The sequence below is a fragment of the Leptonotus elevatus genome, chromosome 2, assembly GCF_054856555.1.
Source record: "Leptonotus elevatus isolate MCC_2025b chromosome 2, RoL_Lele_1.0, whole genome shotgun sequence".
Classification (NCBI taxonomy): Eukaryota; Metazoa; Chordata; class Actinopteri; order Syngnathiformes; family Syngnathidae; genus Leptonotus; species Leptonotus elevatus.
In genome coordinates, this window is record NC_141240.1 from 34,036,883 (window position 1) to 34,049,366 (window position 12,484).

Sequence of the window (12,484 nt, forward strand, 5' to 3'; positions counted from 1 at the left end):
GCGAAAGCAAAAAAAATATTAGCATCAAAATCACTTCTGCATCTGCTCGATGTTTTTGTTGTTGTTCCAAAACCAGAGATTTGTGCAGGATCTCTACTGATTACAAAAAAAAACAGAAAAAGCTAGAAAAAACTTTTTTTCTGGTGAAAAAAGAGCTTTTGGTGCTTATATTGTCACAGAGCGCGATATTAACGTTTAAGTCTTGCGAAATCAGTCAGTGCATATCTAGTAGACTTAAGTTTCTTTCAATGACAGGAAACCGGAAAAAGGAATCCAGTACCTGATTGAGAGAGGCTTTGTGTCAGACACTCCAGTTGGGATTGCTCGATTCATCCTGGAGAGGAAAGGCCTGAGCAGGCAGATGGTTGGAGAGTTCCTGGGAAACCGGCAGAAGCAGTTCAACAAAGATGTTTTAGAGTGGGTAGAGGAAGGAAATGCAACTTTTTGTTGTTGTTTCCTCCGAAATTGAAATATTTCTATTGTGTCCATTTCAGCTGTGTGGTTGATGAGATGGACTTCTCCGGAATGGACCTGGATGACGCGCTGAGGAAGTTCCAGGCTCAAATTAAGGTTCAAGGGGAAGCACAAAAAGTGGAGCGGCTCATTGAGGCCTTTAGGTTCGTCAGAAACTGCAAGCTGGTACCAGTAGTATAAGTTAGCACAACTTCAGAGCCACCATACGACGCTGACTGTGTTTGATGTCTCCCATGCAGCCAGAGATACTGCGTATGTAATCCGGTTCTGGTTCGGCAGTTCCAGAACCCCGACACCATCTTCATCTTGGCCTTCGCTATAATCCTTCTCAACACGGACATGTACAGCCCTAACGTCAAAGCCGAGAGGAAGATGAAGCTGGAGGATTTCATCAAGAATTTACGAGGTGCTGCTTGATCATCAAAATGACACAATGTCGCCTTCCCACGACTCTAATCATGGAATTGTCTGTCACGTGTCATCTTTTCATTGATTTTTTTTTGTTAAGCATGTTTGTAGATGACCATGATGACCACTGGGCGTCGTCTAAATGCTCTCATGCATTTCAGTTAGTATAAATATGGATAAATTAGAATGTAGTTGTTTCACCAATCATTTTGGAAAATTCATCTCAAATTGATGAAAAAATAAAATAGTGGGCAAATGTTGGGATGTCAAGTGATGTTACAAACACAAATTACAAAATGTTCCAAATGAGCATACAGGAGTTTTATTTCTTCTCGTTGCACATTGTTATTATCAGAGTAACTTTCTACATGTATTGCATATAAAACTTAAAAAATATATACTTTAATATTAAAAAAACAGTTAACCATTGAATTTAAATACAACTGAGCTGAGTAAATTTTTGCTGTAGATGAAGAGTAAAAAATTTATTATTTAACGCAATTATTTAAAAAGATCTCAATGGGCTGTATGCAGAGTTAGATGCTTAACTTATTAATATAATATATATTACTCATGAAAGTTAATTTAAACTGTACTTCAATAAAAACATTTTAAACCAAACCATTTTTAAGGATATAGTGCAAATGTATTGTATTGTTAATACAACTGAACTGTACTTGAAAAGGGAAAAGGATATCATACATAAGAAGTAAGAAAAAAAAGTATGGTATATGTAAAATATAAAATATACGTAATAATAATAATAAACACGGTGTCTGCATTGCTACAAGCTTCATTTTTTTATCATGTTTGGTTGTTTAAGTATTGTAAATGTATTTATATTAATTCAGTGATTTTTTCACATACCGCTAGAGGGAGCCCGCACACCACACTTATCACTTGTCGAGTAGCCATTTGTTAGAAGGTACAATTTTGTGCGTCATTTGGATTGATTTTGTAGCATTCTTAATTGTGTACGATAATCTGATCTGTTTAATGAAGCAATCCCTCCTTTTGATTCGACCCAAGGCGTAGATAATGGTCAGGATATTCCCAGGGACCTTCTGGTTGGGATCTACCAGCGGATACAGAAATGGGAGCTGCGAACCAATGACGACCATGTGTCTCAAGTACAGGCAGTGGAAAGAGTCCTTGTGGGCAAGAAACCTGTGAGGGCCACTTTTCAATTCATGATCATTTCCGGGGCAAGAACTTTGCTCCGTTTTGTAACTAATGACATGATATCTACTGTATACACCGGTATATAATTGTTGTATTTATCTTGTTAGGTGCTATCCCTTCCACATCGTCGGCTGGTGTGTTGCTGCCAGCTGTACGAGGTGCCCGACACCAACAGACCTCAGAGAACGGGATTACATCAGCGCGAGGTCTTTCTCTTCAACGACCTTTTGGTGGTAAGGCGACATTTTTGGTGCTCCATTACCGTTTATCCTCTTGGGCTCACACATGCATGGAAAATATTATCCAGTAGTTCCTTGAAATGCAAATTTAATTTGTTCTAAATCTTCTCCCATTCAAATGAATGGCAATGCCATTAATCTGTTACAGTCTTCTCCCAAAAACAGCAAACGCTGTAATGTGTATTTTAATGAGGAAAAATAGTCAAATAGTTTTCTTTATAAAAACATTTTACTTTATATGAAAAACAGAGAGTAATGGCATAATTAAATAGATTTTTTGTCATACTCGTCTTGGCCACACGGGGGCAGTTTAAGTCAGATATACATTGAGGTGTTATAATGACTCCCAATTTGGTTCTCGACAGTCCTTGCTTCATTGCAGAGAATTCATAATATCGACTCAATTGCTCTCTTGAGATAATTAGTATGGCACAAATGGTGGTCGTTCTACATGAAGGGTTGAAGACTCAATGATTGTGAGCACTGTTCTACTGTCTGTCTATATGTTGTTACTGCCTACTGCAACATCGATGCTATTTAGCGTTAGCATTAAGCTAGCAGGACCAATGTGTAGGGACGTACATCAAAATCAAAATAAGTACCGTACATCTAAAATGAACTCCAAAAGCTTATGTATTAATTGACAAAGACAAAAACAAATGACATTTTCACTATAATTATACGTAGTTTTGTATGTTTGATGTAGTTTTCATTTTCTAAAAAAAAAAAAAAAAAGCATTTTTATAATTGTTATTTTTTATTTTCATTTGTTTTTGTAAACTATAACAACCTTGGCGAAGTGAGTTGAGTTCACTGCCACAAGTAGCAAGTCAAAGAACAAAATTAGCGCAACGACGACTCGTAAAAACGGAGGAAATCAAAGAAATGCTTCACTGTTAGACTCGCGGTTGATTTAGACTTAACTTATTTTCTCATAAAAATTGTCTTCATTCTCTGCATTAGGTTACCAAAATCTTTCAGAAGAAGAAAACGTCAGTGACGTACAGTTTTAGACAGTCGTTCCCTCTGGTTGAGATGCAAGTGCACATGTTCCAGAACTCATGTAAGAAACACTTTATTCCTTTTACACATTTCCACCATAATTCATTGTCATTCAATGACTTTGTTTCTAATTGTCATTCTGCGTTTAGATTATCCTCACGGTATCCGGCTGACCTCCGCAGTCCTGAGTGGGGAAAGAAAAGTTCTCATCGTCTTCATGGCCCCCAGTCAGCAAGATCGCACCCGCTTTGTGAGTGACCTCAGGGAGAGTGTTGCTGAAGTGCAAGAGATGGAGAAATACAGAGTGGAATGTAAGTGCTCCACCTACTGGTTACTCTTGTGAATTACACACGTCCTGCAACGTTGCCTCACTGATATCCTTCCGTTTTAAACATACAAAGGATAAAGAATCACAGCACTGTCACACCTTGTTTGAAATTACTCCATTGGGGGGGGGGGGGGGGTGTTGTCATGCAAATGCCAAGTACAGCTTGTATTACCATGACAACCAATGGTAGAGCTACAGTGTTGCAACAAGGTGTTTTTTCTTTTTCTTTTTTAAACAGCGACCAGTAACACATTTATTGAATTGTCGTGTGGTAATTGGATACTTCCAGAGAGAGGAGGAATGACCACTAACAAAATGATTTGAATGTATTTCACACTGATTGGGTGGGCAGGCGGCCACACAGCTATTTCTATTAAAGTCAATGATCGATCATATGTCCAATTCCCTTTACTTGTCTTATATTTACAGCGGAGTTAGAGAAGCAGAAAGGGGTCATGCGGCCCAGTTTGCTGACTGGAGGTGTGGTCGGAGGTGGAGCTGGTGGGAAGAGTGAAATCGTGAATGGTACCTTGGGAAGGACGAGTTTTGATGACAACTGCTCCGTTGGCGAAGGTCTCAAACGCACCGCACTCAGCTCATCTCTCAGGGACTTATCTGAGACAGGTGTGGGGAAACTTCGATATTCCTTGCTGCAAAGTGGGATGGGTGGCTTCATACGAGTTTCTTCTCTGGTTCTGTAGACCTTTCCACCATGGCATCACACATACTTCCGGGTGGCAGAAACTCGGGTTGCACCACAAGCAATCAAACCCTTCTTCTAGAGAGAAGTAGAAGCTAACATTAGTTAGCACGCTTTTTGTTTTGCTAAATTACAAATTACAATTTATCCTCCTTAGCCACTGATTCCGCTGTCTTAATTTGGATTTTTATGAAGGAAAAGGTGCGTCATTTTGAGTTCAGGTCAAGGGTAGTCACGCACTCAAGTCATGTTCTGCCACTTTTCGTTTACGAACAACATGAAAAGGTCTATAGAACATTCCTATTTCTTAATTTGCATACAAACTTTGAAATCTTCCTCTCTTGGCTAACTTTCCTCTTCTTGGTGGGGTGCAGGGAAGCGTGGTCGGAGGAACAGTGTTGGTTCTCTGGACAGTACTATGGAAGTAAGTCTCAAAAACGATATGAAGAGTTCAAATGCAATAGTAGACATATCCATTTTTGTGAACTAAGTCAAATGAAAAGATCTTCCAATTCATTCTTTGATGTCATTTAATCGCAACACCAGACAACTCAAAATCATTTAGTTCAAAAACAGACTAGGCCCAAAACATTTCACATAACTGTAAATAGTTATGATTCACAAATTAAAATAATATATATTAACATGTGAGTGTGTAGAAATGCATTCGCTTGAACTAAATTAAGTTTAAAATTAAGCGAGTATTCCCGATTGGATCGTCCGCGACAGACACGTTACTACGCAGACGAGTTTCATGACATCGTCATCACCTCACTTAGACTGCTTCACGTCATTAGCATATTTTACATTCGCTGTCATCTTTTGCGTTTGAAATCTCCATATGTTGATGTGCATTAAGAGACCTGCATCTACCCCCTAAATTGAGAGTGTTGCTCTACTGTTTGTCTGTCTTGCACCCTCTGCATTGCCTTTACTAGGATGTCAAAGCACACCTTTCAAATGACGCTCATGTGTGTACATGTCAGTCCTGTATGTTGTAAGCCATTTCGGACAAAAGGTGAACATCTGTGAGGGAAATTAGCCGCCGTAGCTCGAAAATGTCACAGCGAACAAAGATGAAAGAAGTAAATATAATGGTATGACCTGAGAAACGGTATCAGGCAGTGTCAGATATTTTGAAAAATGATCTCACATTGTGTCCTTGAACCCTGACTGTCTTCTTATTGTGTCAATGACTCACCGCTAGTTGTTTGTAACACTGTCGCTGTGACCTTATTTTATTTCATCTTCTTTCATCACACTTGAGCATTCAACAGTGAAGACCACAGGTGTCAAACTCAAGATCTGAGGGCCAGATCAGGCCTTTCACGTCACTTTATATTATCCACTAAATCAGATGCGGCACGTTGACTTTGTTTATTGTTTACTGGATTAGGTCATTTCATCATGGCAGGAAATCTGGATGGAAAATGCAATTTTTCTTTCTGCCATGATTGTCATACAATTTGATTGCAGACCATTTTTTCCCATCTAAATTTGGTTCCAATTTACAAACAAACATACAATCGCTCGGTTTTGGTACCAAACAACCCCCCCCCCCCCCCCAAACATGACTTGGCCATTAATTACCCAGAACTGATGCGCGTTTGTCTAAAGCATTTCGTGAGCTGTTTTCCACAATGTACATTTTTATCAATAACTATATATATATATATATATATATATATATATATATATATATATATATGCATCGTAATGATGTACTCTAGTCTGACTTGCACTTTTATCACTCAAAAGAACGTCCCCACGCTGCAAAAAAACAACTTTTATTGGAATAACTTGATGGTGACTTTTTCCTTCTACTCTCTAATGTGGCTACAACTTAACAGTGTATCGGACCGCGTGGAACCACACTGCCCCTAAGTGGCCAAATGGGGTACAACATGAACAGCGCTCCCAATAAAGGCACACGCAAACAAAGGGAAGACAGTATAAAATAATTTTAATAAAATCGATTCTGAATCTTACTAAATGAGAATCACGATTTTTATGAGAATCGATTTTTAGGCACACCCCTAATATATACACACACACATATATATATATATATATGCATACATACATAGATAAATAGATAGATTGATTTGTAGGTCTAGGAATCACTAATTATCTTAAATGGCTGAAGTCTCACCTAACTAGAGCTGCCATGTTTTCTTCTTCATATATAGCTCCTCCCGCTAGCCGCTCGTTAGCCACTCCAGCCTATGGCTCCGACTAACTCCCGCGAGCGCTCTTGTTAGCTGCTCCGGCTAATTCCTGCTTGCTCAGTCTTTCGGCGTTGCTCGCCGAGATGCTTGTTTGCTCACGTAATAATAATAATAAGACGAATGGTGGTAGCCTTGTGAAATCTGGTCTTTCTGAGCCACCGTAGTGTGCGTGCTCCTGTGTGCTTCTAATGCTATTCTTTGACCACTTGATGGCGCACTTTAACAGTAGCACTCAATAAACAAGCACAAAATAGTTTGCATGTGACTGCTAAATAAGCCGCCATGACACCATAGAGTTTGGTACAACTGATATTATACTGCATGCTTTCATTTTCAGAGTTGAATAAAAAAAAAAAGATTCAGTCGTGCAGTGATTCTCAAGTGTGTTGGCACACAGGCTCCCTCCAGTGACATGCAAAAGAATCGCTGCACAAGTGTAGTTCAATTATAGTTCTGTTTTTGTCAGACTTTTTGGAACAGATTCATCTTGAAAACTGAGGTGTATATGATGATAATCAACTGCAAAGGCAAATGTGTTTAACACCATGATGGGGAAAATATCCATTTGCGAAATCAGAAGTGTGATTTGGCCCGTGACGAAAATGAGTTTGACACGCCTGGTGTCGAACACGTTGGAAGTGGAAGCGCTTCCCTGAATGTTTCTGGAACAAGATGAGCCTCTTTTCCTTTCAGGGTTCCATCATTAGCAGTCCGCAGCCTCACCAGCGCTACCCGGTGCCAGGCGTGGTTCCCGGCTGCTACACCACAGAAGACTTCCGGCCTCATCGCCCCATCCTGAGCCCCGGAACGGGGATGGGGGGTGGGCCGGGGCAGCAACATACCACTGCTGGGACAGGAGTTGGGGGCGTCCCCAGCAGTGTCGAGAGAGCGGGAGCGGGGAGCTGCTCTGGGGGGAGTGCCAACAACAGCGGCTCCTTCCTGGGTTCACTATTCGGCAGCAAGCGCGCCAAACCGCCGGGGCCCCTTATTCCACCGGGGCCACCCTACCCCGCGCCCGTCCCCCCGCCGACGACGGGAGGGCCCCCTCCTCACTCCCCTTCATCCCTGTGCCCGCAGTTGGAAGGGGGCCCTTCCAAGATCCAGGCGCTGCACGCACAGTACTGTCACGCGGCTACCGTGCAGCCCCCGCCACCTTACTACCACCACCATCGCTACCACGCCCAAAATGTCCCTCCACCTTTGCAAGGGGCCCCCCCTCATACTACACAGAGAGGCCCGCAACCCTGTCGTACACCCCTTTGCCCCCCTCACGCCCCGCACCTGCAGCTGGCCCATCTCTCCCAGCTCTCGCAGCATGGGCTTCCGGCTCGTTATACCAGCATGGTAGTGGGGCGTCCCCCGCCCCTTTCTCCTCTCTCCCAGCATTCCCCGAACCCGCAGTTCGCCCTGTACCACATGCAGCCCACACACTCTATCAGGGGGTGCGCCGCCGGCCCTGTTACCAAACCGCCCCTAACCTTGTCGCACTCGCACCCGCACCCCCACGCACACTCCCAAACCCACCCAGGCCACGTACACACACCGCACCCGGCCAGCCACTCCAACCATCAAACACACTTCATCTTCGGCACGCTGCCCCACAACCTGCCGTCCGCTACCGTCAACGCGCATCACGCAGCCTCCGCCGGCCCGTATCTGCCCCAGTACCCTGCTCTCTCTTCCATCCCCCCTCCCCCACCACACTCCCCTTTACCCCCCCCTTTGTCCCCCCTTACCCCTCTTACACCTCTCTCCCCTCTCCCCCCCCAGCACCCCGGGCAGCCTCAGCCGGGGCCGCAGGTACAGGGGGTCGGGGCGACAGGTACAGGGGGCAGCTCCAAGTCCAAGCCTATCAACCGGATAAGCACCGTCGTGTGAGCAGGGCGTGGGACGCCCGAGGTCACAGGTCGGACGATAGGCCGGAGGAGGCGGGCAGGGCCAGGGCCAGATCTGCCAGGACCGACAGCAACAGCGGCAATGCGGCTGACAAGAGGAAACGCAGCTTGCTCCGCCTCTGTTACTTTCACCTCCGTTTCCCGCATATGTAGATGGCAAGCGCGCGCGCGGGTCACATGAACACGCTGCCGTCAATATTCAAACAAGTCTATAGCCATATAATTCAAGAGGAATACTTCGATATATTGCTACAGCATTGATTTAAACTTGTTTGAAGTCTTATTTAGGGCCATATTCTCCCGTGTGTCAGAAAAGGCACTTCTGGATGTGTGCATTCTCCCGTCCACTCAAATTTGTCATTTACATACCCTCATGCTGCATTTTGGAACCCCCTCCCAATATCTTTACAGTAGCCTTTTTATTTGACCATTTATAATTGAAATGTCTTCTAATTAGTAGATTAACACCTTAGCTACTCACAATGGGGTTCTACTCCCAAGCCTTTGGCCAATAGTTTTCAGACTGGATTCGGGTTCGAATTTCCCGCGCCCTGTCTGCGGATGTGACGTAATGTGCGCGGTGCGTAATCGAAGAAGGGTATGTGCAGTTTTATTTTTAGTCAGCAGGTGGCAGTAGCGATTCGAAATTGAATATTCTACGTTCAGTGACTTTAAAAAGTCTTAAAAGACATTAAAATGTCTCATCAATCTTTTAAAATACTTTTTTTTTATGTTGAAAAATAGAATTTTGTAAGAGCAGTGGCGTGTGGTGACATTTATGACTGATAGCCTACCCTGATTTTAAAATGACCCACATTTCGGCGTGTCTGATGTTTTAAACAATGCAATCCGTGACAAAATCGGTAAAGAATTTGATGGTGCATGATTAATTTATTGGGTACAGTTACCTCAGTAAGAGTGATGGAAGAGATCACCGGGGACTTCAAAATGGTGGCCAGGTCTGCATGTCATCATCAACCAGCCAAGGCTCCCTCTAGTGGTTATGTTTCTTTATGGGAAGAGCCATAAGGGAGATGCTCTTCTTTTCTGGCCAATCTGAAATACTTAATATGTCTTTATTGATGGACCTCCAAACGTGTTCAGTCATAAGTACAGTATTCGATTTTCCTCCCTCCAAGTGTAACGTGTTAGACTGACGTGCACAAGTCTTGATTGGCAATGACATCCTCTACATAAGGTATTTTCATAATTCAAGTGTGCTCCAGTTTTCAAGTGATTCTGAATGACATTCACAAGTCTCAGGAAATTCCATGCCCCGTGATTTTACAACTTGCCTCAGACTTCAGTCAGTCTAGTGGTTGCGCACAAAATCGCAGGTTACAAGTGTTGGCTGTGTCAGAAGTCTGGATGGGAGAATGCATGCCGGCGAAAAGTGCACACAAAAAAAAAATTGCACACGAACGGGAGAATGGCCCCTACGTCTTGGTATTTATGTATGAAAAATGACCATACTGTACGTCTTCTTTCTTTGATGATAAAAACAAAGACTACGTATGGTACAGTTCAGTAAAGATTAACTCATTCACTGCCATAAATTAATAAAAAAAAAAAAGTTGATTAAAAATTAGGGTCAAGAGGTGATTTTTTTTTAACTGTAATTAATCACATGACTTCACTAGTTAACTCACGATTAATCACAAATTATATATGTTCTAAATGTACAATAAAAAAATTCTAGGTTTTCATACTCTTGTTAACAAAAGTGGGGGGAAAAAAATCACTATTTTTTTTTTACTAATTGACGTTTATAGCCTTCAACGGCAGTGAATGAATTAAAAAAAGAGAAAAAGAAAATATTAAAAATTCAGGGCGTCAAGCGATTAAAGTTTTTCATCGTAATTAATCGCATGACTTCACGAGTTAACTTGTGATTAATCACACATTTTATGTACAAAACTAAATGTACAATTAAAAAAATCTAGATTTTCAACAAAAGTGGAAAAAAAATGTAACTAATAGAAATAGTTCAAATGAATTTTTGACGTTTATAGCCGTCAATGGCAGTGAATGAGTTAACATTAAAAACATCAAAAACTACGGAAGCGTGGAACTGCCAATGTGGAGTAGACATTTTTGACTAGCGAGTACATTTGAACATATTTGCGAGTACGTTCGCGTTTAAACATACTCGCGAATACGTTCAAATGTATTTATAGGCTAAAGCAAGTAAAAAAAATAATAACGCTTGGCCCACATTATACTATTATGTTTGAAAATTAAGTAAATAAAAACATTATTTTGTAAGTCATACACTGGGGCATTATGGAAAGTATGCTATGTTTGTAGCATTTAGCCTATAAGTACGTTTGAATATATTTGAAAATATGTTCTGATGTACTTGCGAGTATGTTCGAGCGTATTTATTTAAAATATGAACATACTTGGGCGTATATGCAAACTCCACATTGGCGGTCCAACGCTTCCGTAAAAAAAATGCCCTTTGACCTTGCAATAATTCCCTTGACTTCATGATGTCTCCGTCCACTGCAGGGTTTTCTGACAGTATGTTTTTAAAAAATAATAATAATAATGACCTCAAAATGTTGCTTTGATTTCAAACTTTTTAACACTTCGCTTAAGCGTCTTTTACTTGGCGACCGGAGCCGTGCTGCTTCGTAATGCATTCCTCAAGGAGTTTGGAAATTAATGATACAATCAACAATCTATTGTGAATGTTTCTGAAGCTTTTTGCTGTTTTATCAATATTAAGATCTGCTATTTGTATGATGAATATTGTCTATACTATATATTTGTTTGATCAGTATGTAAACGTATCAGCAGATGTTTGTACAAGGTGATATAAAGCTTCAAAGCACATATAAATACCCTTTACTTTGATATAAAGTAATAAACATCATTTGCACCCTTCTGTTAATATCATCCGAAATGACTGATGGTTTAAAACGAGATCAACAAATGTTTTGGTCTGGCGACCATTTTTTGCTTGATGAAAAAGAAAAACTTTTATGAGGCTCCTGTTGTTGAAAAAAGTGCTAGAGTGGTTGTGAAGGTTTCCGAAAGATGGCGTTCCTTTGCAATGATGTGAAGTACCTCAACTCACCTTTTCGAAAATCATGCGATTCGTCGTCGGGTGTTCCGATATGTTTCTGACGAAGCGAGCTTTTTACAAAATGTTTTTGTCGTTTTTTGCACATGTGAAGTCTTCAGTCACAAATGACCTTTATCTTATTCTCTCACCCCCCCAGCCACTTTTGTAGAACTCTCTTGCCATACTCCCTGATGCCGTGGCATCCACATGAGGGCTTTGTATTCTACAAAAAAAAAAAAAAAAAAAAACGGATTAAGAATGTAAAACAGCATTCTTTGTTATTCTGTGGCCTCCTGCGATTTTTTAAGTTGTGAGTACTGACAGTTACCTTACAGTGCCAGCGATTAATCAAGAGACAAATCACAAAGTCGCTGATTTTTAGGGGGGAGCAGAGGAGTGAGGACAAAATGATGTCAATGTTTGGAATCAAACTATACTGCGTGACTATGGGAATCCACCAAAAATAAAGGAGGATACAAATGAGGTTTGGAGAAAGTCAAGAATGTGAGATGAAGGTTTTATATGTATGTTTTGCCTGGTCCTTTTTTTTTTTTGACTCTTGCATGGATATATCTGCACTTATTAAATAGATTGTACTGTATAAACATGAATGTAAATAATAATATGCTATAGGCTTCTTATGGGACAAAGTGCTCCCAGTCTGTATTCAGGTGTGTGCATGTGAGTGCCATGATGTATGTACATAGGAACGACAAATGGTGACAGAAAATCTTTTGTCAAAGGAATATTTACTTGTTTGTTTCATATTATTTGTGACTGAAGATGAGCAATTATATATTACAGCCGATTATGTCAGTGCACTTATGGATATTATTTTGAACCATTAAGTTCAATTTTCTGTTGTGAATGTATTAAATGTACTGAAAGAATAGATTTGACATCTGAATATTTATTGCTTCAGATCAATTAAAGTGTCCTTGCAGTGACATGGTTGTCA

General features: G+C 41.1%; 1 protein-coding gene across 2 annotated transcripts in view; it reads left to right on the top strand.

Annotated features, from left to right (window-relative positions):
* iqsec2b (IQ motif and Sec7 domain ArfGEF 2b) overlaps positions 1–12,473 on the top strand; it is a 52,924-nt gene extending 40,451 nt beyond the window's left edge. For both annotated transcript variants that reach the window (XM_086067772.1, XM_086067771.1), the window contains 10 exons: positions 256–417; positions 495–617; positions 714–880; positions 1,912–2,051; positions 2,172–2,297; positions 3,267–3,366; positions 3,455–3,616; positions 4,063–4,257; positions 4,708–4,757; positions 7,255–12,473. In XM_086067772.1, the coding sequence (XP_085923898.1) occupies positions 256–417; positions 495–617; positions 714–880; positions 1,912–2,051; positions 2,172–2,297; positions 3,267–3,366; positions 3,455–3,616; positions 4,063–4,257; positions 4,708–4,757; positions 7,255–8,439 (2,410 nt within the window). In that variant the 3' untranslated portion in view covers positions 8,440–12,473. The remainder of the gene's footprint in view (positions 1–255; positions 418–494; positions 618–713; positions 881–1,911; positions 2,052–2,171; positions 2,298–3,266; positions 3,367–3,454; positions 3,617–4,062; positions 4,258–4,707; positions 4,758–7,254) is intronic.
* The last annotated feature ends 11 nt before the right edge of the window (positions 12,474–12,484 follow it).